Source organism: Myiozetetes cayanensis, unplaced genomic scaffold (assembly GCF_022539395.1).
Source record: "Myiozetetes cayanensis isolate MyiCay16 unplaced genomic scaffold, myiCay2020 scf4, whole genome shotgun sequence".
Classification (NCBI taxonomy): Eukaryota; Metazoa; Chordata; class Aves; order Passeriformes; family Tyrannidae; genus Myiozetetes; species Myiozetetes cayanensis.
Genome location: NW_026087631.1, coordinates 12,264,435 through 12,291,358, shown reverse-complemented (window position 1 = coordinate 12,291,358; position 26,924 = coordinate 12,264,435). Strand labels below are relative to the sequence as shown.

The 26,924-nt window shown below is 38.7% G+C and overlaps 1 protein-coding gene across 1 annotated transcript in view; it reads right to left on the bottom strand.

The window, feature by feature from the left end:
- SVEP1 (sushi, von Willebrand factor type A, EGF and pentraxin domain containing 1) overlaps nt 1-26,924 on the bottom strand; it is a 121,687-nt gene that overhangs the window by 38,223 nt on the left and 56,540 nt on the right. Inside the window, exons 10-31 of the mRNA XM_050329357.1 lie at nt 26,351-26,458; nt 26,003-26,134; nt 24,499-24,693; nt 23,346-23,467; nt 21,315-21,423; nt 19,217-19,399; nt 18,654-18,887; nt 17,982-18,143; nt 17,131-17,292; nt 16,145-16,306; nt 15,489-15,583; nt 14,247-14,343; nt 13,488-13,601; nt 12,526-12,639; nt 11,478-11,679; nt 10,525-10,682; nt 9,201-9,402; nt 8,349-8,524; nt 7,392-7,516; nt 4,118-4,241; nt 3,412-3,582; nt 1,166-1,339 (exon numbers count right to left, since the gene is read on the bottom strand). Of these exons, the coding sequence (XP_050185314.1) occupies nt 1,166-1,339; nt 3,412-3,582; nt 4,118-4,241; nt 7,392-7,516; nt 8,349-8,524; nt 9,201-9,402; nt 10,525-10,682; nt 11,478-11,679; nt 12,526-12,639; nt 13,488-13,601; nt 14,247-14,343; nt 15,489-15,583; nt 16,145-16,306; nt 17,131-17,292; nt 17,982-18,143; nt 18,654-18,887; nt 19,217-19,399; nt 21,315-21,423; nt 23,346-23,467; nt 24,499-24,693; nt 26,003-26,134; nt 26,351-26,458 (3,321 nt within the window). The remainder of the gene's footprint in view (nt 1-1,165; nt 1,340-3,411; nt 3,583-4,117; nt 4,242-7,391; nt 7,517-8,348; nt 8,525-9,200; nt 9,403-10,524; nt 10,683-11,477; nt 11,680-12,525; nt 12,640-13,487; nt 13,602-14,246; nt 14,344-15,488; nt 15,584-16,144; nt 16,307-17,130; nt 17,293-17,981; nt 18,144-18,653; nt 18,888-19,216; nt 19,400-21,314; nt 21,424-23,345; nt 23,468-24,498; nt 24,694-26,002; nt 26,135-26,350; nt 26,459-26,924) is intronic.

Here is a 26,924-nt window from a genome sequence, read left to right as displayed (position 1 = left end):
TGGAGACATGGCCCTGCGAGACCAGTGACACCTAATCCCCTGTACACAGCACCATGCCAGTCTGTGTCACCTTTCAGCTTGTGCTACTGCACTTGGTCCGTCAGACCCGGCTCACCAGCAGGTAAGTTGCAGTGTGGCTAGTATGTGACCTGGATCCATGAGTGCACTCCCAGACCCCCCAATGCTGCAGCTGCTTGCTGACAGGTGTGTGTGACTGACCAATAAACCCCCACAATGGAAAGAAGGCTCAGAGGACATTAGCAAAGGTGATCTGCCCATGAAGCTCAGGGACAGGAAGGTGGCCTTTCTTTTAGGTGAACAGCTATCAACAGTTGAGTGTATCAACTGGTGGTGTAAATGCTTCTCCTGGAGTTCATCAGAAGAGTATGAATGTCTCTCTGAGTTAGCCAGATGTGCATTGTGGGGCCAACTGATTGTGTGGCTCAGGTCAACCATGAAGTGTAAACGTCAGACAAGTAGCAATGAGCCTGGGCTGACTAACCCACACATTCATTTCCAGCTACTGGTGATGTGCAATGTCATGATGGTGAACATATAGAGCTTGAGAGTAGGAAACATACTGGAATTGTGACTGAACTGTGTATTGCAATTACTGCATTATGTCAAGTGTAACTTGCATTTATTTCCATTATGTTATGAAATACATTTAGTATCACTCTGTTTAATCACAAATCCTATCATCAATTATCCTAGCATCAACTACCTTCAAGTGAGTAAATTTGATATTAAATACTACAAACTTCCATGTGTGAAACATCTAAAAGAACCTGGTCAAACAGCATGGGACACTGACAGCATGCTGAAGCATGGTCAAATGCACAGGTCAGAAGCACAGAATGCAAGGATTGCAGGATCTGGAAGGAGAGAGGCTGGGAGTGCAGTGCTGGCTTACTAAGTATATAATTTTATATATGTTTGATAAATGTAGGGCGTGTGGCATACAAGAGGATGGACAAAGATCAGAATACTGTTTTGGTTTCACATAATGCTGAGCATGGCATTTCAGAAAATTAGTATTTTGGAATATGATTCTGTGACTCTGGTAAGTCTTCAACATTTCAGAATGAATTCCCACTCAAACCTAAGGGCACAGGAGAAGTGCAAGATCATCAGTGCATGCAGCCAAATGTATTGCAGATCTCACCAAGGCAAGACGGTGAAATGCTGTTCCAGCTTCCATTATCCAGGCACAACATCCTGGAGTCACCCAACAAATAGTAGCCACTGTTGCAGTGATAGGTAACAGTACTGCCAGCAAAAAAGTCCTCAGCTGAATAAAATCCATTTTCTAAAGTTGGAGGCACTCCACAGCTGATTCCTGCAACATGAATAAAAAGAGAGCACAGATATTAGCACAGCAAACACAGATCAGCTTCAGAATAATTCCACAGGAGACCCACCACCAGATATTTTTTCTCTGCAGCTATAGAATCCCATTGGTAAGAGGCCCCACTCCTTTTCTGAGGTAGCTAATTGGTTCCAGGTCTGCTGGAGGTCTTATTTTGTAGGCACTTGTCAATAAGAAACTTAGCAGGACTCTTTAGCTCCTGCTAAGAGACTTTTACTAGCTCTGGAGGAGACATCTGTGATCAAGATCTGAGCAGATGCCGTTCAGTCATAGGACAGTTCTAAGTCAGTGATCCTTGATGAGTTTTAAGCAAAAATGAGAAGCAAGTTTGCCTTCATGGAGGTTGCTGTTATTTCCCTTCATTGAAAAGCAAGCTTAGTGTTACTGTGTTTGAGCATTGCAAAAGTATCTAACAGTACCTAAGAGGTTACAGTACCAGCCTCAGGCCAGGGAATGCAGGAAGGAGGGAGAGACTGGAACTGACCTCACATACAACCCTGGGCATCACTTTGATTGACTACAGTAAATAAGCCCTTCTGATCCCAGTTGTGCCAGCAGAAGATATCCCTGTACCTGCCTGCCAGAGGCTGCTACTTGCTCTAGCAGAGCTGCTGCTGTGCATCCCAATCAAGATGACATGAATTTATTCCAACAGCTACACCACTCATCTTTGTAACTAAATGGATTATAGTAACTCCTTGTTCCCTAGTTGTGTGCAAAGACATTGTGAAGAATTTAAAGCCCGTGGTAATGGAAGCCAAGTACTTGCTGCAGAGGAATAGAGCTGAAGAGCCTATAATGAAGATGGGCTGTCAGGTATCTGTGGTTTGGGGAGCCTTTGGTAGCAGGTAGAGGAAAAGGATCCTGTTGGGTCAAGACAGTGATTACACTGAGCCTGATTCAGTCAGTACTTTTTCAGTACCACCCAGTGCACTATAAAGCCTGTAGTTCCTTGTGCAGGAATTAGATATCTTCAACCAACTTTCATTTATCAGGTACTTGTGGAACAGACTGAAAGGAAAGGCCAGTGGTTAGTCTGGTCTTCATTCACTCAGCATATTTGTGGTATGTCAACTCTCTGAGCTCAACTGTCTGCCCCAATACAGAGAAATCAGAAACACTGACAGTATTCTGGTGGTTTGTCACTGATCACACACCAAGGAAGTGCAAAGCTGTCTCTGCCAGTGAACTTTCCTTGTGCCCAGCAGGACTTGCTTTTGGATAAATTCTCTCAGGCATGCTATTCTTTATGCAGAACATGAGAAAGAGCACAGACTTGTGCTATGAACAACTCAATAAAGAAGAAGACATTAAAATCACATTAAATCTAGATTAAACTAATTTAAAGGTATTTTTAACTGATTTGATGATTTCCTCCAAACAGTATATAAATTCTGGGATCATACAATACCTACTTCTAGATCTAATTTATTATTCTGCTGAAATGAAAAATGTAATCAGCTGCAACACATACAACTGCAGTTACAAGTGCTGTCACAGTAGAGGAGAACCAAAGGAAAGGAGAAGACAGGAGCAGGAATCATAGAATCAAAAGAAACTTGGCAAACTGAATGCATACAGCCCAGTTTCTCAGAAGAAATACTGTAAGTCTTGGAGCAGTTCTAAGTCCTAACAGAAATACCTGCTGCCTTTAAAGAAATTAATTCATAACTACTAAAGTCAAGCCTTCTACTTCAAACCAGACATTCTCAGTGAGATTTAAAAACCCCATAGATATTCTAGCACTTCCTGTGCATCTTCCACACTCCTGATGCCACTGGTGAGAAAAGCTGTGAGTACCAGATTGCTGATGCAAATGCACTCATTTCCACCCCAAGCATTAGCAAAACACGTGCAAATCTGACTGTGATATAGTTTCTGCTCAGTAAAACATGAGTTTAGTTTTAAGCATATATGTACATGATGTAACATGGATGATTCGAGTGCGTGACAGCTGCAGAAATAAACAGGCCATGAATAATGATGGGGTCCAAATAAAAGCTAGGGTTTCATAACCCGGTCAACCCACTGAGACAACTCACTTTCACAGCGGGGAAAAGGCCGTGTCCACTGTCCCAGGTTAAGGCAGTACTGAACAGAGTTTCCCACTATTTGGAAGCCTGGGTCACAGGAAAGGCTCACTTTCGACCCTGGCTTTAAATCAGCAGAAGAGGCCCGCAGGTGTGGTATGGATCCTTGCAAAGACGGACAGTCTGTGGGCAAAATATATACAAACAGTAAGAGACACAGATATGTGCTGAATGAATAAATTTGTTATCTGATTGTTTGATTCTGTATAAGTTTATCCAGGAAAGAGCTCTGGGAAGCATTAGGCATGCTACATCCTGCTTGGGTCCAAAGGGTTTTGGGTATCATCAATATATAACATCAGAAAAGGAATCTGCAGGAAAAGAAGGAAGGAGGCAGTAGGTATTTTAATATAATCCAATTATTGTTAGAATAAAAGGCATGACAAAGTTTTTTGCTGACCCAATACCGTATTCACTCTTTCCTCATCTCAATTCAGGAAGTAATAAATCTCCATCAGAGATTTCAATGAACTTTTGTTACAAAACCCTGGAATTTGAGGAATGAACAACTGCATGTTCTAACTGTCAAATTATCCAAATAATTTATTCAAGGCTAGGGCAAAGGCTTCAAGTTAGCATAGTTGACCTCTTTTACAGAAGAGTCTTATAATATTGTTCAGGAAAAAATCCAAAGGATTTTAGGAAGTAAAGTTCTAACCAGCACAAAATATACTCTTGTAATCTATCTTCACTCTTCCAACAACTCCTGGCAGGAAATCTGGCCAGGCTAGTACATTTCCTTTTTGCAGTTCTTCTGGACAGGATGTAGCCAGAGATTTTACCTATGGATTTAAAACAGTTGATTAGGTGATGTTTAAGGACAGTGTAGGAAAGAAAAGCAAAAAAAAAAATCCTTTCGTGTGTGCATGCAACACTAGAACAAATCACTGAATGATTTCATCCTTTCTAGCACAAGAGGTTCCTAGCTGAAGTACTTATTATTCATACTTATAAGCCATCCAGCTATGGCCATAATGAGTCACTACCTTAAGCACTACTTGACATACGAGCAAGGAATACAACACAGTTCTTGGGACACAATTACATTTGTTAGCGTAAATGAAAAACACATCTACGTCACAGAAGGAGACAGATTTGAGAATGCAACCTGAAGAGAACACTTATCTATTTGCAAGAAAATGTCAAAGAGGAGCCAAAAGGAACTTAAGGTCGAAGATCTGCATTCTGGAGACTCTGCTAGCACTGCACCACATTTAAGGAACAGAAACACAAAAAGGAGCATCTTGATAAAGCAATTTGTTGTTTCCAAATTTTGTGAATTGAATGCAGTAGGCTCTCTAAAATACTGGAGGCAAGTAACGCTCACACCAACTAACAGCAGGATTGGCACTGACTTCAACCAAAGCACGACAGGGTCATAACTAATTGTGTACTAAACAGGAACTATATAGGCAAACTATGGCTAGGAGAAGGAAAGGAACACACTGTTAGGTCAGCAGCAGATTAATATCTTGAGAGGTCTGATCATATGCCTTTGATTGAAAAGTTTTCCATTTAAAACAGAACTCCTTTAATGGCACCACAAGCAGTTCCTTTTGCATTCCTATTACAAGAAACTGAAATGTCAATGGGAATTCTTCAGCTGTTTCAGTACTGTATTTTGATGAAAACAAAAAAAAAATCAGTAAGGTAAAAATATTTCTACTTCACAGTAACTCTGAGAATCTATTAAACATAGTAACATCATTTTTTCTGTCTATTCAACAACAAAACAACCAGACTGCTGGTTTACCAGCAATGTGCTAGTGTAACTAATGTGTAACTAATGTGCTAGTGGATGAGCAACTTAAGTACACAATGAAAAATCTTAAAGACTGGATTCCTCCTCCACTTTATTCATTAGGCAACATACTCTGTCACCTTTATGGCTGAAAATAGGAAGGTAAGACTCAGTGAATACTTCCAGCTGGCCAGAATTAAACTGTTGATAACAGATAATGATAGTGATTTACTATCCCAATCTCTGAAATGAATGAGGTAAAAATTTTATAGGAAGCCTACTTAGCTCAGTTTCCTGTTTGGTCTCACATCTGTCTCTTCTGATGAGTAATATGGATAACCTAAATGAAGGGCAGGATTTTCTTTCTCATCTGAAGCAAATGGGAATTTAATCAAGTCTGTCATTAAAGACAGGTGATTGCTGAGAAAGTCTCAGAAAATCACACTTAAAACTCTTCACCAGTGTGTCCTGTAAAATCACATGTATGCTTATGAGCTTCAAAACTGCTGGTGAACAAAAACTTGAAGATCTGATTTGGCAATGCAACAGTTGGTGACTCCAAAATCAAAGCATATAGATGATAGGGTAGTCCTGAACCTAGCAGAGAGTCAAAGTAGCAAATTAAAAGAGAAAGAAGCAGAGAAGACATCAGGATGCTGGAAGCTGAGATTCTGCTTTACTTCTGCTTTCTGTTCTGTTGTTATTATTTCTTGTTTGGAACATGGACAACAAACAGCTATAAACCATCAAATATTGGCAAAACCTTAAAAAAAACCACCATGAGAAGAGCAAAACCTTCTAACTCAAAGATCCTTCTCCCAAGAAGTGCCTCCAACTTTGAACACTAGTTGTTGCTGTTCAGGTGTTACCAACAGTTTTACACTCCTGACCTTCAGGACTGAAATATACTACTGACCAGGAAGTGATGATGGAGCACACTGCCATAATATTGCAGTGTAGGTTTGCACATAATATTGAACTGAGAAGCCCAGTCAGCTCAAGGACAGAGTTGCATCTGTAGGGACCTTGACAGGTTGGAGTAAAGGGCCAATCCAGAGTTCATGAAATTTAACAAGAAAAAACGGGAAGGAAAAACCTCTGAACAATATAGGCTGGGGAAAGGCAAGAGAAGGAGAAGCTCTGTGGAAAAGGACTTAGGCCCTCTAGCAAGCAGTGAGCTGAGAACTGGCCAGCTCTGGACCAACAGCATGTTTGGCTGAGTGAATGTGGTTACAATCCGAACACCAAGTAAGAAATGATTCCTTCTCAGTGCTTATGAGATCACATCTGGGGTACTGCATTACATTTCGGGCTCCGCACTGCAAGAAAGCCATGGATGGGATGGTACATTTGCCCTGTGAGGGGAGGCTGGTTCAGCCTAGGGCAGAAACTGCTGTGGGAACACCTCACAGCAACCCCTCCCCGTACACAGTGGGGGCAATCAGTTCAGATAGATTAGAGTCAGGCTCTTCACAGCAGTGCAGAGTGGGAGACAACCAGCACTCATAAATGGAAGTAGGAGGTCCCAACTAGATATAAAGAAACAAAACCCTCTGAAGATAACTCACCACTGAAGCTTATCTCCCAGAAAAGTTGAGGGTTCACTGTCCTTGCAGACATCTTTTGATCTATACTAATTTCTTAACTCAGTGGAAGTTTAGTGCTGCTACACCTTTATTTTTGGTACCTGAATAAATGTAGCCCAATATTCAGTTATCCTGCCCGTTCAGACTTTCCTGGGACTACATAGCTCAGATTTTTAATAGTGTCTAATGCATTGACAGAAGTTCTGATGTCTCCCCTCTGAAGTTTTACGACTGCCTTCACAGAGCAGGATTAGGGAACTGTAATCTGTAAAACAAGCACTTAGCTGGTTTCATTAAGTTTTTCTCTCTCTTCTAGCGGGACTGTTGGATTTTATGCATGTCTTCCTTTCTGTTTCAAAGCCACGTACTACAGAAAGGCTCAGTCAAAATAGAAGGCAACTCAGTGTTGATTTCACCAGACTTAGTTTTGCTCAAACCTACTCTACTTGCTACATGAATCTTCGTATCCTAAGCCAGAGTTCCATCTGATCCCTGATGACTTCTGTGGGTGCAGGGGTCTATCCAATAGGTTAACTTGGAATGCCTTTTCAAATGTTCACCCGTGCTCAGAGCCCTGAACTCGAACACTGCAGTTAAGGATTTACCTGCTGTGGAGAAAGTACATGGTCCCAGATGTTGAGCTGGCTGATGGAGCCCACAAAAGATTCAGCTGGGTTGAATCCTTCTCCTTTCTGATCTTGTTCTTGACCCAGTACAAGTGCACCACCACCTAAATTCAGAAATTGAACAGGGATAGGAAATGAAGACTTTTTATAACATAGGGAATGTGGACATGGTCAAAAAGTAATGGAGATGGCACACTTCCTCAGGTATTGTCTCTGGAGGTAACTCCAATGTAATTGTGAAGGACAGGGGCAAGTATAAGGTACATGGACTAAAATGCTTCAATATTTTATTTTTTATTTGAATGTGGATAGTTTTTTGAAACTGTATGTAAACTTGGGTGGTGGTAGCATGCAAACACTATCAAAACAAAGTTTCTTTGCAGCCATAGGACACCAGGCTTTTTACAGATCTTTGATGCTGAAGGTACTCGTTTTCATGCCTTCTGATATTACCATAAAAACCACTGATCACAAGAAACAATAAAATAGCAAAACCACCTTGAAAATGGAAAAAATGCAAACATAACTTTAAAAAGATGTCTGAAAGGAACAGGAGAAAGCAAAATCAATCAACTCTGCACACACATTTGTAAAGGAGATTCCAGTTAAATTTAATTTTGTTGTGTGAGAAATTTATTCTCACAAAGCCACTCCAGAACCAGCTCAGCACAGGTTCCTTTGTGGACTAAACTCTGTCATCCATAAAACAGGTCACCTACTAGTTTACCCCAGAAATGTGTGCTTTGTCTTCAGTGATGCTGAGTGAGGGAAACTGTCCTCACAAACAAGAACAGCAAACACGAGCCATGCATAAACGCTGAAAATGTGGAGATATACTAAACCCACCAAAATAAACATTTTCTTGCAAGCATGGCAGATTCTGCAATAAAAAAAGAATGAAGGCAACAGATCTGGTATAATATAAATAAAGCATACCAGGGATTTTTGATCCAACAGAGAGCCCACTGCCTCCATCAGACAGTTTTCCATCGATGTACACCTTCCATGCCCCATCCCTGCATGTCCATGTGACTGCAATGTGATGCCAGTTACCATCATTCACTGAAGGACAGTCTGTTATCTTCTCTTTCCCATTTACATAAAGAACCCAGCTGCATGGAAGGCAGATGAAGGCATACTCAGCTGCATGCGGCAACTTTAAAAGCATGGCCTGTCTCACATGACTCAGAGAAATGTTAGTTGCCTTACAAGGTAACTGAGTCTGTATCACATAAGAAATCTCTCTTGAAAGATCATCATACAAGATATCTCTGTCTCAGAGGACTTGGAAGTTATGGTTACCACATGCAAAGCATGATGAAATAAGTAATGTACTTTTCTACCAAAATATTAAGACTCAAGTCGTGTGCACAGTGGATTCTTAAACCAGCTGGTTGAGTCTGGAGTCATGTTACAACTCATACTCCGCTTTTGTACAAATATAAGCCCTATTCAGAGTCATGCTATAAGTATTCTGAGTGTTGAGCTTCAATCTAATCCATTCATTGTCTCAATGCGTCATTTAAATATGACGTGAATGTAGTCCAGACAAAAAATATCATGTTTTCTAAATTCACTGCTTTCTCACCATTAATCTTCTACTGGGCAAAAAGTAAAGGGAGCAAAGCAAGGAGAAAAACAAAACAAAGAGATAACCTCAGCTATGGAGTTTGGATGAAGATTTTTCTATGCCAAAGTAGGCAAAGCTGATATTCAGACTTCTGTTCTATATTTTCTTTATCAATTCAAAACATCTGGAAGCTACAGAAAAGCAGAAATGTGATTTACCCATTGTAATCAGTCAGAAGAAATGCATTATCACTTCCATTTTCCACTGCATAAGAAATGGGAGTCCCATAGTTTGTGGTGTCAGTGGATTTCATCCAGAATGTACAGGTGATGTCACCAAGAGACGGTAAAACACCATCAAGCATGACATATCCATAGATACCAGAGACTTCAAAATCAAGATTGAAACTGGAGGACTGTTCTGCAACAGACAAAGAATTTTCAGAGCAACATTCCTGCAAATCTGGAAAGATAATCAAATGGAGTCTAAGAAAATGCAATAAAATGGAACACAGTCCATCTACAAAAACTACTCACTTTAAACTGATCAGAGCTAGAAAGAATGTTTGGCAATCTAACATCAGCCAGCATACAGAGCTTTCCAAGGCTAGAAAACACAGTGTTTGAAGACAAACAACTGGAAAAGAAGCTGACTCTCTATCACTGAACACGAAACTTGCTTTTCTCTATCGAAGAAATGACCCATCCCACTACCATCCAAACACCTAAAAAGGTGTGATCAGCTGGTTCCATTTAATTAATGAGAATCAAAACTTTAAGAAACCCAAAACCAAACCAACAAAACAACCCAAGATTTTTCCTGTTCTGGACTTACTGGAACAGCACTTCATGTTCAGTGCAGAGTTGACACGCTTTACAAGGATACTACATGTAAATGTTATCAAGTGGAGCTCTACTGAAAGTTGGGTGTTAAACTCTGATATAGGATGGCAGGTGTAAATGACCTGTATGTCCTCTACTTCTCTGTAAAATCAACTTCTTCAGCTTCCGTTTAAGTATTTGCAAGCAATTAGTATAACACTTTATAATTTTCATGAAGTGGCTAAAAGACAAATGCATTTGAGCCTTGTGGTTCAAATGCCTCCAGCATCCACCAGGAAGTTGTGCTAGGTGTGACCCATTTCTCCTAACCACAGGGAACTTGATGCCTTTAGGAGTTCTAAAGCTAAAACTACCACACACCAATCCCTAACCCTGTGATGCAAAGCCCTACAAAAAATCCAAGAAGCAGAAAGAGATAATTAACTCAGATATAAATACCAAATACAAATTAAATTTGATAGACCTACTGGGTATTAAAAAGATAAAGCCAAGCCTTAGAAAAGAGAAATGACACTGTGCACATGCTGTTACTTGTCTGCAATTACACTTATTAACACTGCAGTCACACAGACTTCACTCAGCCCCTCAGTCCCACCATCCCAGCTGCTTTCGGGGGAAACTATATTAAATCAGCCCAGCCAGTGCAAGTCTTGTGCAGAGACCTAGTCAAGCCACCTTTTTCTGAGACACTCCTTTGTACCTGTTTCACACCTGCTGCCTGTAAAGCCAGGGGGACATTTACAAATGTACGAGTTCAAGGCATCCACACAGGTGGCTTGGTTTAAGCAGGGACTGGAGTCACAGTCATTGATGTTCACTTCACAGTTCAGTCCTGTGTACCCTGTCACACACAAACACCTACAGAGGAAGAGAAGCACACTTCAAAGGTGGCAGCCATCATAATAAGGAATTCTGGCCATGAGGCCAGATCTGCCAATGGGAGTGGCATATAATGAAAAAAAAATCAACAGGTATTTGACTTTTCAGGCATATACACAAGGCAGTATAAAAAGGAACCGAAACCTCTGGTACTTTGAAAACCATGTGCTTAAAAGTGCCCAAACTTCTGGGGATGTGGGGAGGGAAAGAGCTACTTAACCCAGACATTAACAGCTAGACTGTCTATCTATACAGTGACCTAGGATATGACACTGCTATTGGTATTTGCCACTTCTGATCTGAGTTCAGGTACCCTAAAGCATAAAAATAAATATTTGGAAGTTACCACTGGTGTTTGTACTTTAACCTCTGTAGTCTCAATATGTACATGTATCCCTGCCTTCCCAAGCTATAGAAATGCAGTATTATCAGATACACAACTGGTCATCACCTATTATTCTTGTGGAAAGCAAGATAAGCCCTTGAAGTGTAGGAATGTGAAATTCTTTTGGAAGATCAATATTAAAGCCATGCAGTCCTACCATGCTTACATTCCAAACTCTGTATATTTTCTTTGCTGTCTATCTTGAAATTTCTTAAGAGTGAAGACACTAGGATATATTTGCTTGTCTTTTAAAACCTCCTTTAGTATTCCTAAGGGGACCACTTATATTGGATCAGGCTGTCAAAAGGCTTGCTGAAATCTAAGAAGTCTGAAGCACCACAATCTGTCTGACTTTCCACGTTGTGTTACATTAATCATCTGTTTTTCACCTGAAGCTGTTGATACCATCTCTGCATGTAGCTCCATTCCTACAGGGTCTGCTGAGACACTCATCAATGTTTCTTTCACACAAGACACCAGTAAAACCTGGGAGGCACTTGCAGGAGAAACTGCCAACTCGATCTTCACAAATAGCCCTATTAAGACATGGGTTTGAAAGGCATTCATTGACCTCCATTTCACAGTGAGCACCTGAGAAAAAAAGAATAACGTAATAGCTTTGGTTTGAATTAATTTAAGAAAGAAAATTACTAACCCACCTCTCATTTTCAAGGACTGTTAAGTGGACATAGAAGAATTCGGGAACCATCTTTGCAGTTACAGAAATTAATACATAGCAAACTGTAAAGAATTTAATTGTATCCTGACCATTAAATGAATAATTTGGGCTGAATCAGAAAATCACCTGAGGAATTACTTGGAGCAAATAAATCTGCTACAGAAGACATTTGGCTGAAACCTTATCTCTAAGGAGAGATGTGAAGGCCAGAATTCTGGGATTTCTGATGTAAAAGAGAGCCCTATGTTACAAGCACCAAAGAATGGAAACAGCTCTTTGGCAACATGATAATCAATGTATCAAACAGATACATGTATTTGTTACAGAAATGTATGAAAGCAGTAGGAAGCCGAGTATGGGGATGGGAAGTAGTTTTAATACAGACCATCTTCTCTACTGTTACAGTATTTTTCTTCTAAAATAAAATTAAAAACAACAATTTGAACACATGAGAATGTGCTTATTCTTTCCTGACTATCTCACATCAGGTTCATGACACAATTAGTAATAGGAGACCTAGCACTTAGTAAATCCTTCTGAAGTCATGTTTACACCATTACACCACAGAGACTATGACAGATTAGATGGACCTAAGGAATCTAGTATATCCATATCAACCTGTATTTTATGTATATAAAAATATATATATAATATTTATATATTGCTGTACAGCAATGAGATAGAAACACTTTGGGTGGAGTAGGAAGACATTTTTTTTGCCAGGAGTAAAGGCTGACTTTAAACAAAACAAGGTGTACCTGTGAACCCTTTTGCACAAGTGCAATGGTAACCGTTCTTGCCATCAACACAGTGGGCTCCGTTCAAACACGGACTGGAGCTACATTCATTTATGTCTTCCTCACACAAGAGACCTTCAAACAGCAAAGATTACAAGGCATGATTAAGACAGAGTCACTGTCTGCATGCTGCAGTGACTGGATGTGGAAAACAGAACAATATCATACTGCTCACATAATAAAGGCCACGGAGAGCAGACAAAAAAACTCCATGACTGACTGCTCTACTGCAAACACTGACAGAGATCCTCTGTGTTATTTAGATGCTGGGATGTGAAAGAGGCAAGTCCATAGTACATCTTTATAAAGTTTAAAAAACAATCCAGCTAGCACTGCTGTTGATAAATATATAGCCATAAACATGGACAATGACAATATGTCTGTTGTAAAACAGAAATTTTTTTTTTTTTTAAATCACACAAAATTATCTCCTCAATAGTTTATTTCAAGATCTAGAAATTAGGTGCTGTTTTGGCAAAATACTCAAGCATGTTAGTTCCATCATAGATTTCAAAACCTTCAATGTGCAGGCAGGTGACAGTTAAAAACACTGAGAAAAAAATATAAGCATAAGCCCCTTTACTTATTCATAGGGAAGCAACTGCATAACTGCTTTGTCTAGTCAGGCCACATTCAATGTCAAAAGCACTTCCTCTGTGTTTACTATTTCTCTAAACTTTATTCCTTTTTTCAGACCAAAAATGTCACAAAAGAGAAGTACACATGCACCCCCCCAGCCTCAAATGCTCATACTTTTGTTTCAAAATCTGTTCACATGCAGCGAATTACTCTAACCCGTAGATCAGATTGTTTTCCTGTTATAATTCCATGGATATGGAATTATAAAGCACTTGTGATCTTTTATCTACTTGGCATAGATACAAAGCCTGTTTGAAGAAAAGCTATGAAATGAAACATATTACCTGAATAGCCTGGTTGACAATGGCAAACAAAGGTCCCAATGCCATCTTTACACATTCCATTGTTTTGACAAGGAGATGATTTACACTCATCGACTTGCGTTTCACATTTCAAGCCTAGAACATAAAAAAAAGGACTGAGAATAAGGAGGCAAAATTTGAAATTGTTCAGAAACAGAGATGTCATGACTATTTAAATGTAAGAAAACATGACTGATTAATTGCCTACATTACCAGACATTCAGGTTTATTATCTTATTAGTTTGTATTTCAACAGACCTGAGACAAAATGTTATTAGAAAGGTGCAATGCATGTTTGGCAACAGACTGATCGGTTCCAGGGAGTGGCACTTAATACCTATCACAAGTAGGCCTGATAATCCGAATTATAAGACATTTGTTTGCTCTGAAGAAACTGGGAAGATGACACCAAAAAGAAGTACAGGTACAGTATAAGTGGAGTTTTCTGCCTAGAATGTAAATTTCCAGCTTTTGTTAATCATAAATATTGCCAAATGATAGGATTTTCAAACCCACTAACTCCATTAAAAGAAATCCCATTCAAAACTGTTTCTGCTAAACACAAGAAAATTCAGCAAACACATGGGGAAGTATTTACTTTCTTAATACTTTTGTACTCTAAATATATGATGGATATTCCAATTAGTTAGGCTATATTAAAATGTTTTGCTCCTTTACACTCGCTCATGTTAAAGGTATAGAGACATATTTAGGTACTCCACCTGCTTCTCAGTTTTTTACCTGTATATCCAAGTGGGCATATGCAGATATATCCACTTCCCAATTGCTTGCATGTCCCATTATTGTGGCACGGTTCCAGAAAACACTCATGAAAGACCTGCCAGAGGCAAGAATGATACAATTACAGCAAAGGTGGCACAAAATACTGTAGTTTTAAACTGTACACCTTATAGTCACTTTGGAAAGATGGGATAAAAAAGTCACCAGCATTAACTTCTTGTTCTTCCTCTTTGTCTCTGCAGCATACCAACCTTTCTTTTTTATTCATACAGAAAAATGCCTGAATCTGAAACATTCTTTAGAAATTACCTTTTAATCAGCAAAATGTGATTGTTGCAGTTATTCCCTCATAACTTTCTTTGCTATGATTTGCAGGTGGCATTTTATATTAAGCTATCCTTTATCTGTGAATTCTCCACTTTGCCTCATTTGACATCAGCTAGTCACTTCCTGCTACTGGCCATCAAGTGAGCTGGCCCAGAACTTCACTGTGTGGCATTATTTCTTCTATTGTAGCAAACCTGAATTCATCAAAGTCCTTGAGTAAATGATCAACTAAAATCACAGGCGATCAGTTTGTCATCTGTCTCTATATTATATACTGGTACAGGCCAAATTTATCATGAGCTAACTTTGCTCTTGTTTACACAATAGCCCAACTTCAGATGCAACCAAAGCAGCCTTGTCAAGAGTTACACACTGGGGGTGAGATGGTGGGAGGCATCTCCAGGAAATATTGTCCTTAGAGTAGTTCATATGAGGACTTGCCTGTGTTTCAAAGGGGGTGCTCACAGAAGAAGGGAGCCCTGCTTGCCTCCTCTCAAGTTTATGTTACTATACGTAAACTCAAGATCTTACAACTGAGATTTAGATAACTGATAGCATTTTCTGGAATTCAGCATATGGAAGACCTCAGATGACTGAGTATAATCAATCTACTTTTTATATATTGGCCGAACCTCTTCTGTGTAGTTTACAAGTGTAATAAATATTTCATACATCAGGTAAAGGCTTTAAATCCAAAATTAAAGACTGTCAACAGCTGACGCTACCTCTTCTCTTCAATGAAAGTATTTCTATGATTATGAAGAGAGTTCAGGTGTTCCCCCCTAAAACATTGCTTTCATCTCTTCAGAAAATATAGTCAGCAAAACAATTACATTCAAAAAGGTCTTAGTCATTCTGCATAAAGCACTTTTTCTTTCATTGGAGATAACACTGCAAAATAACACTTGTCCTTACCTGACTGCTGACTTTATACTGTTTGCTGATATTTTCTGGAAAGGCTGGTACCATCATTACACTTTCCTCAGCTGCTGAAAAAGTAGAGCCAAAACCTAAAGAAGAAAGATACGAAAGTACTGTTAATGACACTGTATGGCAAGGTCCCTATTCCATGAGGGCGTTATAATTGCATGTTAGAAATCTAAAGATATACTGCAAAAAAGTGAATTTGTGGGAATAAAAAGCAAACTTTACAGTAGTCGTTACACAAATATGTATTTGTAAGGACGTACATTTCTAAAACATGTATATGTTTATATATAAACACATGTGTGTACATATGAAAAAAAGATGGTTTTATAAACAGATACATGAAATATTAGCGTATATATATCTCTATAGCATATATATATATATATATATACACAGTGTACACACATGCTCACTCTGCATATGTATACTCTGTTTATTGAGCCTGGGTATGATTCACACAGTCACTCCTATGACTGTGAGGCCACATCAGCAGGCAGAACCAGCTGTGAACTTCAGTGGTTGAAATCAAAGGTCTACATTTGTCAAGAGAGCAAGTGGGATGCTTTCTGTTAAGACTACTGATGGCTGTCCTTTAGATGATCCCTTTATTCACCTTATCCAGCAGAGATAATTTGGCTTACTTGAACAATCTGTGATGGATCTGGCTCCGATGACAGTAGTTGTTCCATAAAAGGGACAAGACAAGCAGTAGGACTTTCCTGGGTCTGGTTGATAGTAGTCTCTGGGACAAGGGTAGCAAGGTGTCAAACCTGTGCGAGAGAACTCGCCTGCAAGGCATGGTACTGCAAGAACAAAAAGCCAATTTTTGAAGTGATCTGATCTCCTGCACCTCCACCCTACCTCCCCTCACCTCTTTTTGATCACTTTCCTCCTGTCATAGTACCTCCTTACACTTAAAAGGAATAGGATGAAACATGCGAGGAATTCACAATTCTAGGAAATGCCTATTTAAATTCTTCTGTGGGGTGACATGTCTTTCTGAAAGGACTATGGCAAATATTTAAGTCTACTACTTTTGCTGCTCTGGGGCAGCTTTCAAATGGAACTTCCTTTCTCTTTTATCTCTCACACCTGTTTTACTTTTTTTTCCTTTGAGAAGGAGTAAGGATGAAGAAAAGACTTTTTTGTACCATCAATCCCTGCAGATTATTTCCCCTGGGAATCCTTCTGGCAAAGCTTGTCCAAGACAGATGAGGAGAATTTCTTGGAAAGAATTACGGAACAAACTCTGTTAAAATTCAGAATTTTTGTACAGAAAAGATGGAAGCTGTTCCAGAGATAATACTGACAAATATCCTATCACTCCCTTTCTCTTCTGTAAGGAAGAAGGTTTTATTTTCATTTAGGTACCCGTCATGCATCTCATTTTATTCATCTTTAGATGAGAATCCACCTTGGAAATCAGAAGGAGGGCAACTGAAATTATCAGGGTATCAGGAAATGACATATCGTTTTGCTGGGAAATGTTGCTTGATCCACACTTAACCACAAGAGCAATTCAGTCTCAGGCAGATGAATTGAATTACATTAGCTGATGTTTAAACAACAACTTGGAAATTTTTAGTATTTAGTTTAAAAAATAGTCATTGCCCCTTTTGTTACAAACCTCCACAAGCTGAGACATCTACTGCGCCTCTTTTTACTGTTGATGTATTTTCTGGGCAAGAGATACAATTCCTCGATCCAAATGCTGGCTGATATGTTCCAAGTGGACATGTTTCACAGGTCTCAAGACCATTAGGCGAATACGTTCCCTGCTTGCACTGAGCTATAAGGCAGAAGAATTTGGAAATATTAAGCAATCTCCAACATGAAACATGGTTCCTGATCTCTGAAAATAATGTTGAAATCACACTGCATGTCACAAGGACTTTTATTTCTGGAGCTTACTCTACTCTGAAGGTACAAAGAGCAAAAAAAAAAAAGACAATTGTGATAAGATACTGATAGTGCATTTGTGAATTATTAACCAGTGAATTCTCTTCCAATCAGTTCACAGACTATTTACTGCAACTCATTTTAATTAAAAAAATTAACAATAAGACAACAAAAAGGAAATAAAACTAGCAATTTCTTTTTCAGAACAAATCCTGAAGAGATAGTGGTTCTGAGCTGTTCAGTGCCTCAGCACTACAGCACAGTGGGGCTGGCAAGGACAAGAATAGTATTATTTTAAGTTTATTAGTCCCTGAAAAATGGGCTCACAAACTCAGAAATGAAGGACAGAAATGAAGCAAATCTTCAAAGGCCAACTCTTCTTAAAACATCTGCCCAGGCATCCTGCACGCCACAGCAGTGACGAAAACTTGGATTTTTCTCTATACATGTGCACCAATGTGCAATTAGGACTGCTCCTCATTTCACAGGGTAACCTCACCCCAATATTCCACCATGGGGACCAAAAGGATGTCACCATGCATTCAGAAGTGGCTGTCTGAATAAGACAAAAGTTCTCACCTTTGCATTCAGAGATGCTCCTAGAGTGTAGATACTCAGTATAGCTACCAGATGGACAACTTTTGCATTCCAGCTGCCCTTCCTCATCTTGGTAGGATCCAGTCCAGCAGCTTTCACAGGTGAGATGCTCCAGAGAGTAATAGGTACCCAGAGGGCAGTTGACTGTAATATTGGAAACGTAAGTTCCCCTCAGAGTGAAAAATCATACATAGCTCTTGCCCCTGGAGTTCCTATTTAGTCAACTGTGTTTATATGAAATGTGACTCTGTTCCTCAGCAGATGGGGTATCTCTCTGGAACACTGCAAAAATCTAACTATGCACAGGAAATGGAATCCAATTCCCTCTCTTAGCTATGCATCACTCACAAGACTAACAGGGTTGAAAGACTGCATACCAAGCACTGTTTTCTGTGTGTGACTAAGCATGGATATGCCTGATTTCCCCATGGGAGTGGAATCCTGGGTACAAAAGCATCCTTTTTCCACAGGCCTTGGTTAGGAACATAAACATTCTCTGGAAGTCAAACTGTGCAAAGCATTTTTGCAGTTTATTGTTATGAGAGACCACAATCTCTGGACTGTGTCAAATCATAACCCTCTGCAAACATCCTCTAAAACCTTGCTTTGCAAAAGGATTCCAAATACATGTAAGAAACAAGACATCTGGCTTACCACACATTCTCCCTCTCAGCACAGAACCAGGTCTGCAGAAAAGAAAGGCCTTCTCAGTCTCCAGTGAGTTGGTGTCAGCTACAATGAGTTCAGATGCAAACTGAAAAGAATACATGGGTTCCTTATGGAGAGTCCTATTCAGCCTGTTCGTGATTGTTTCCAGAGTTTTAAGGAGCCGCCTCTGGTTTTCCAGTTCCAGTGTATCATTCCTTTCATCAGGCAATGGCACGCTAGCTGGAATATAAACAGCAAACACGAAAGGCACACAGATTTTACACTCAGCACTTCCATCATACTCTGGAATATATTGAGGACAACAATCAATGTCGTCAGTGGAAAGAGGAAACCAAGCTATGTGCACAAAGCCCTCCAAGAATAGGGGGCTCTCTCTGATCTTTCCTTCAAGCAGAAAGTCTGTGATGAAATGGGGCTATAAATGTGTCCAGAAAACTGTCATCTGCATCTTCACCAGGCTTTTGCGAGTGGAAGAAATTTTACTGAATGTATGGAAAGATGATTTTTAAGAAGAAGAAAGTAGTGGACAGTATTTTGACTTCTCTCACCTGTGATGTTAAATATTAACTTGATTTTTTGGTCAGTCATTGGAACATTCGGTTTATGCCTTTTGACCCGAGCAGGTGCTGCTTTTACAGAGGCAGAGAGATGCTTGGATAAGTCCTCTTCTGCATCAACAAAATCACCATAAGAATAATCCAGGTGATTTGCTGTCCCCCAGCCAGCAGGTCCTGCGGGACATTAAGAAAGAACAAAAAGAGAAACAACATCATGCGGAAAATAAATATCTACACTCTAAAATACATTCTAAAGTACAACCCCAATAGAATGGGGTCTGTTTGAAACTTCAGATGAAGACTTGACTTTGTCTCCTCACAAGTGCCTATTGTACCCTCATTTTGACTAATGGAAAAGAAAAACTAAACTCATTCATAACTGATATTGTAGAGATCTTGAGTCTTCTGCAGTTAGCCAAAGTTTTAGAGAAATAGTTACAAAAGTTACATATTGCAGTTATCTCTTCCTCTCTCTTGCATTCACCCTCACCTGCCAACAGTATCTTAAACAATTCTATATTGCTCCTCCTTCCTCTTTCTGCCTAATTAAAGACAGTACAGCCTATGTCATGTCTCCTTTGCATCTTCTTCTCACAACTCCTGAACAGTTGTAACATTGTCTGGCCTCTCAAAAAAGGCATCACCTTATGTGTTCATTACCCCCAGACAGGCATTTCCTGTTACGCAGAGCCAAATTCACCCCCTGTACAATGTCCTTCACTTTAACATGCTTTAAATCAGAAACAAACAATTGTTTCTGTGTATATTCTACTTCTGCATAATGACTAATCCTAGAAAGTCACAGTCTATTTCCTTGATCTAGCTTATTTTTAAAAACCACAATAATAGGAAAAAAATCTGCCAATTACCTATTAGCAGCCAGCTAGATTACGCTTAATTTACAGTGGAAACTAGGACAAGCTAACCCCAAGACTTTGAGGTTAATAATGAGTATCCCACAACAAATTTTCTAAAATGCTGTCTCTTAGGACCTGAGGAGACTTCTTCTCTCCTGCCTCCCCAGTGTAAATCGTGAGAAATTCCTGAAAAATTGCAATAAGGTTACTCTGGTAAGAGGTTGAAATGAACCAGAAGAGAATAGGACCCCACATTCCATGTTCTTAACACCATTTCTTCCAAATGCCTTTACAGGTTAGTTCCAGCTGTCATCAGCCTTCATCCTTATCCTGATGACAACCGCAGACTGAACATCCAGCCCTGCCCCATGTCTGAACACAAACAAATGTGCTCTCAGACTGAGTGAAGCATGTCTGAAAGGTGAGCACAAGCAGGAAGCTCTACCAAGTAGCTCCACTATAAACCTGTAAAAGAGGTGCAGTCCTGTGATAGAGTACATATTCTGACATGGATCTGACAAAATGCCTTATGCTCAGATAGGTAATGTAAGTTATCCATTTTCAGCTTTTCTGCCCTGAGCACTCCCAAGGGACTCAAAAAGGCCAAGGATAACCATAGTACAACGTGGACACTAGCCTGTCTGAAAATGGGACTGAAAACGACAACTTACTTGTCATAAAACAAAGTGGGAACAATCACTGTCACAAGACACAAGGATTGTCGTGGTTTTCACTCTGATATAGCTGAAGTCATGGGGAAAAATCTGTCCTCGCCAGGAAGTAATTTCACAGTTAATGGGCAAACTTAAGCTTGTATAACTTCACACAGTGAGGGTTCTGTGCAAATTCAAACCAGCATCATAGATGTTCCTCATTTTCATAACAATCTCCAAAACAATTTATTGTAACTTTTCAGTCTTTTGTTTGAAACAGCATGTTTTTAAAAAGTTTCTTTCTTCTAGGCTAACCATGCAGGTTTCTAAGACTCTGTGCCTGTGTGCTTTTTTCCCCTCCCCACCATGAGGCATCTCAGCAAACTTCTACACTGTATAGGAAGCAGCATCAATACCAGACATCAAACAGTCACACAATATATTTTAAAAATATATTATATAATTGCGTATTATCCCATGAGTGCCAGAGTTATTTCAAAAAAGTAACTCAAGACATTTTTGTATGAATTATGCTGCATCCGACCTGGGTGGATAAAAATCTATGGAATCAATAATTACCGATGGCAAACCCATTTTCATAATCATAATTATATTCCAAGCAATGTTTCTGTGTCTGTTCTTCCAATCTGCAGTCAATATCATCAACATCATTACAGAATGATGGGACCTTCCAAAATAAAGAAGAATAACATTAAAAACAAAAAATCACGTAGGCCTCTCTCCTCTAACTTATAAAACCTTCTAATTACAATGTAAAGCACTGCTTCTGCCACTGACACCAGATTTCCCCTTTCATGTCTCTTACAACCTTGGCAAAGTCAGCTGAAAGAAGTACATTCTACTGATATAACCTCTTTGTTATGGAAGAACTTTTTTTTTTTAAGAGAAGATGTCAATTCAAGTAACCACTCTTGCATTTGAAATCCCAGAATACAGAAATAAATTCAGGTTTGTTTCTCCCTACAAAAAATGACAGGTGAGCTCATGTGTTTAAAAGCATCTGCAGTTTTCCCAACTACATTACTTCTAATTCTGTAAGGTTGACAACAATGTTGTCACTTTTTTCTAGCTTTCAAACCTTATTTCTTCATTTCCACCTCTCTCTACCTGTGGAAAAAGACCTATGCACCAAAAAACCTCAGAGGACAGAGAAAATAATCTCAGGAGCATAGAAATCACAGAACAGAAAACTCCTGTGGTATCATTTATTTCTTCCCTCCGTAAAAAGCAGTGGAGATTGGACAAGAATAAATGAATGCATGGTTTTTGATAAAGTATGTATTTCTTGCTTTTTCCAGAAAGATTTGAAGCAAGTTGGCCCTAGGACATGTTTTGAAATTGTTCTGTTTTTTCCATATCAACTTTCATTGGAAAGATGGCTCTTGCCCATTCCTACCCCCCTTTCAGCTCTCTTGTAGAGTTTCAAATTCTTGGGAATAGGAATAAGCATATTCAAAACAGCCTTTTTGAATGTTTTCCCAGACTGTTGCATTTTGATGTAATTGCTTGGAAGGTCACTATGTATTTTTTCCTTATTATCTTTTACTTTCCAATAGTAACCGTCTAAACACTGGAACCTGGTTGTACTGGGCTCTTAGGGGAAAGAAACAGAAATAAAACCAGTCAAGATTTCTCTACTGGAAGAGAACAAACCTGAATCAAGGCAAGAGATTAACAGATATTTATGTCCAAGCATCAGACACTGGCTGATGTGTTATGTAAGTTTCCAGCCATTTGACAGGGGCTACTGGCATATATTCCAAAGTTGAAGGAATTTGCCAATTAGCTGTATGGGCTAAAAATACTTTTTAGTTATGAGAAAAGCTTTTATTAGCATATGAGCCATGTTCTGCAAAAAGCTTGTAAATGATCAGTGTTCTCTGCTGGAACAATGCTGTCACACTTGGCCTGGACACTCACTCCTGAGACCACAACTAAAAGTTCTGTTATTTCTGCTTTTCAGCTGAGGACAGATTTGTGGTTTAAGAGAGGAGGTTGTGATACTGAAGTAGAAAACAAGAGACATGGTAGAGAAGTAATATGGTACCTCTTCAAATTCAGGGCCATGAAGCTTTGAATGACAAAATTGAAAACTTGGAAAGTCAAGAAACCTGAGCAAATCACTAGTACCAGGATTTAAGTGCCTGGACATGCACACTAAATGTGAAATTTATGCATTTGTATATAGGTATGTTCATTCATATTATATGGATATATACCATACATATGCTATATAAAATGCATTTATTTTATTATCACATCCAACTGTCAAAAACAACACTGAGGTTAGGGGACAGTTGAGTGGGGTTTTCAAAACTGCACAAGTTCTATTTGGAACCCTACTGAAAATTTATCTGCAGGTCCCTAAGCTACTTGGATATATAAGCCGTCTCATATAATTTCACATTGAATTACATTAAAATGCCAGTGAAACATCTTTATTTTTCAAGATGACTTGTCATTTTCTGAAAAAGCACAGATTTAATTTTTGAGTTACTTTCTTTGTACAAAATCAATTAACTAGAAAAAACCCCCAATTATGTATTTTTTTAAGAAGTATATAAAGAGAAGGAGTATTTACTAACCTACCATTTTACCAAGTGAACTCTGGAATGCATCAGTAAATCTATTTAGAAGATTGTTGTCATCACATCGCGTTGCTTTGTAGAGCATCTCAAAGGATTTGAACCCATGGTTTGCAAAACGATTTACTGAAAAATGTTGAAGAAATAAATTTTTACTGATCACTTCCAGAGCTTTATAGCTAAAATCAAGATAATTCAGGCTGAAACTGGAACACAATAAGGCAAGAAGCACTGTCTTTAAATCAGCAACCTAAGCAGATCGCTCATACCTCAGCCCATGCAGTTAATATAACCCTTTGGTAGGCATCAAATTACTGGAAAAGCTAGAAGACATTAAAAAAAAGGTCATTTATGTACTTCAGCATTTTCTTAAGGGAAGAAACCTGTAAACTGTCAACAAACAAACATACTTTGTACTGAGAAGCAATAAATATTAAAACTCTTATTACTAGTGCTGCTAGGCTAAATACGAAAAATTATTCAGAAAATAATTCAGAATTCAATCAGAGTTAAGTTCCTAAGTGTCCAAGTTATGAATTTTAAATTGACAGATATATCTGAAACATAACTCTTGTTTGTTCATAGCTGAAACACTGCTCTTTTTTTGCTGAAAACAAGAAATCAACTTTGATGGAACATGGTACCAAGACTGGCTTGAAATGTAGTTATAATACAGTCATTTAAAAAATGTCACCAAAGGTGGAAAATTCCACAGCTGAAGTTTTGCATGTGTCCAGCTCAAAGAAAACACATAAACTCTTCTGATCTGGTGGTAATCAGATACGTAAACAGAGCGCACACTATGCATTTGGATCAGTAAGTTGCACGTACTGTTGTAATTCTTATTGAAAAGGCCCTGTTAGTGTTCATAAAAAAACTGTTTCAATTAACCTGTCTGCTTTGCACCTTTGCTATTTTGTGATTCCTAGGACTCAAATTCACTGCTATACTTGTGCTTCAGCCAGCTTCTGAAGTAACACATTTACAGACTTCCAAGCATTATTTCACAATATTTGTAACAATTCGGAGGCATAGGACAGACAACATTTGTTATAATGAAACAGAAGTCAAAAATTTCTAAAACATTTTTATTTACTTTCTCATCAAACATAGCATTTGATGAGTTGCAGATTCATTTCAGTAACAGTAAGACTTACAAGAGCAGCTAGGCCACTCTGGAGAGTAGGGTGGCTTCCAGAGACCATCCTCATATGCACAATAGTAGTTTTCACTCGATCCTTCTGAAAAGCTGTAACCCTCTGCGCAGTGCAATGTGCAATTAACTCCTGCTTCATCTGATGTGCATATAAAATCCCCATTCACAGGCTCAAAGGAGACTTCACAGGGGGAACCTGTAAACAATACAATGATTTATATATTGATGAATGTGGTGAAGTAAGTGACCCTGCAGGAAAATGGCACTGAGAGGGTTTCTAAAAGTACGTAGTATTAACCTTATCTTGCCTCTGTTGAGGTATTATTTGTTACTTTCATAAAGTCAGGATCAGGCTACTGCTAAATAATTCTCAAATTCTGCCACTGGAATTTGAAATCCAGAAACAAAAAGACTTTAAAAAAAGTTGTGATACATATGAGGAACTGTTTAATAAAATAATATAAAACATTAATCTAAGCTTTAATATGAATTACATACAATGAATTCTAGTAAACTAAATTACATCTTGAATTCTGAAACTAAACATTATCCATCCTGCACCACTGAACAACATATGAGCTTGTCAAAATAATCTTAGGAGGAACGGACTGTAAAACCTCAGCTATTCAATTTTCAGGCCTACTGTGAAGGAAGTTGTGAACATCTGAAAACATTATGTCACAAACACTGAACCACAAAAAGTCTAAGGTGGTAGAGAACTTGAAATAATGTCAATTATAAGCACTGGTTTGTTCTTGCTAAGATTTAGAACAAATCAGAGACTAGCACATCAATTTGCAACTTATGTTTTCTAAAAGCTATAATCAAAATTCCAGTCTGTATGATTTTAAATTCTCTCTTCACTAACTGATCTTTTTATACAGATATCCAACTGAGACATAAAAACTAGAAAGCAGATATGAAGTAGAATTTTCATCCTTAATACTTTATCTTCCAATTTATTGTTTGGACTTTAAAGAAGAAAGTGAACTGTGAGGAAAAGATGTCTATGCAGTACACAAAATGCAGTAGTATATCCATAGGTACCAACAGATTCTAAACTCTAAAGAGTGCTCTATTATCTGCTACAATATTTGTAGGTGACTAAAGAAAAATTGGTAGAAAATTTTCCTTTTTAACTACAGATTTGAAACGACTGGAATAACTATGTATTAATACAGCTCATGTGGTATCTGTCCCTGCAGAAAAAAAAGAACCCATTTCTGTAAGTTTTACTGCTTAATGAATCATATAGTTTCAATGCTTTTGCATTCAGATTTGAACTTATAGGGCCAAATTCGCTGCTGTGCTGTTTCAGTCTTAGACAATTTTTTCATTCATACTAACAAATATCCTGACTGCCTTCAAGTGACTCCAACATAAAATGGAAATAACTGTATGAAAAAGTGGAGACTAAATGAAAAAGTGGAGCATTCCTGCATCCTTTATGATATTCAGTTAGATCAAAGCCATATGGTCTTGAGCAGGAGACGATGACAACAAACCTTTGATGACAATGTGGATCTCACATGTCCTGTTATTTCCAGAAGGATCCATAGCTGTGTACTGAACTGTTGTTTCTCCTTTTGGAAAGAGATCTCCAGGTGCATGACTCCTAGTGACAGTCAATGGACCACCTAGAAGAGTTAAAAAGACAACCTAAAACATCAGTAAGTAAAAAAGGGTTACTCATACCCAACCTTGACAAATGGAAAAGCAAACGACAGTACATCTTCAAAATTAGGTATTCTTGAAAACGAATAAATAAAAGAAACACAAGAAACTCTCGAACAGGTGGAAAGGTTTGCAAGCCTTCTACTGTTGCATGCTTGTTTTGGGGTGCACTATCTCACCTGAATTGTCTGAAAATTCTGGTTCTTCCCATGTCGCTGGGTAATTGTTCTCTGCTGCTTGCATGGGTGGTGGAGATCTGCATTTGTCAACTACAGGAGGTTCTACATCTGCAGAATTTGAAAGGATAGCATGACATTAGCTTACAGAACTACTGCTACACTCAAATGGCATCTATCATGAGAAGAAGTTAGGTAAGCAGCAGTTTTAAGTTCCTATCAGAAGATAAAACAAAGGTGCAGACCTGAAAGGTTCTGCAATGGGAAGATGCTGAGTGAATGGACAAGAGTAATTCTTCTACTGACCTCATGGTTTCTGCAGTGTTTGCTTTCTACAGAGCAAACCTTGGATTACCTACAAGACTGCCGAATAACACAACTGTCTGACAGAAACACTTTAGCAATGATTTGCATCAGCAACGTGTGCAAGCCTTGGAAACCTTGTTGGAGTATTTAAAGAGTTAAATACAGATATATGATGAAGGCATTAAGTAACAACACAATAAAGCATTTAATATATGAGTCTGAGGAGAAATCTTAAAATTCATAATGAATGTCAGAATGAAACATAACCCAA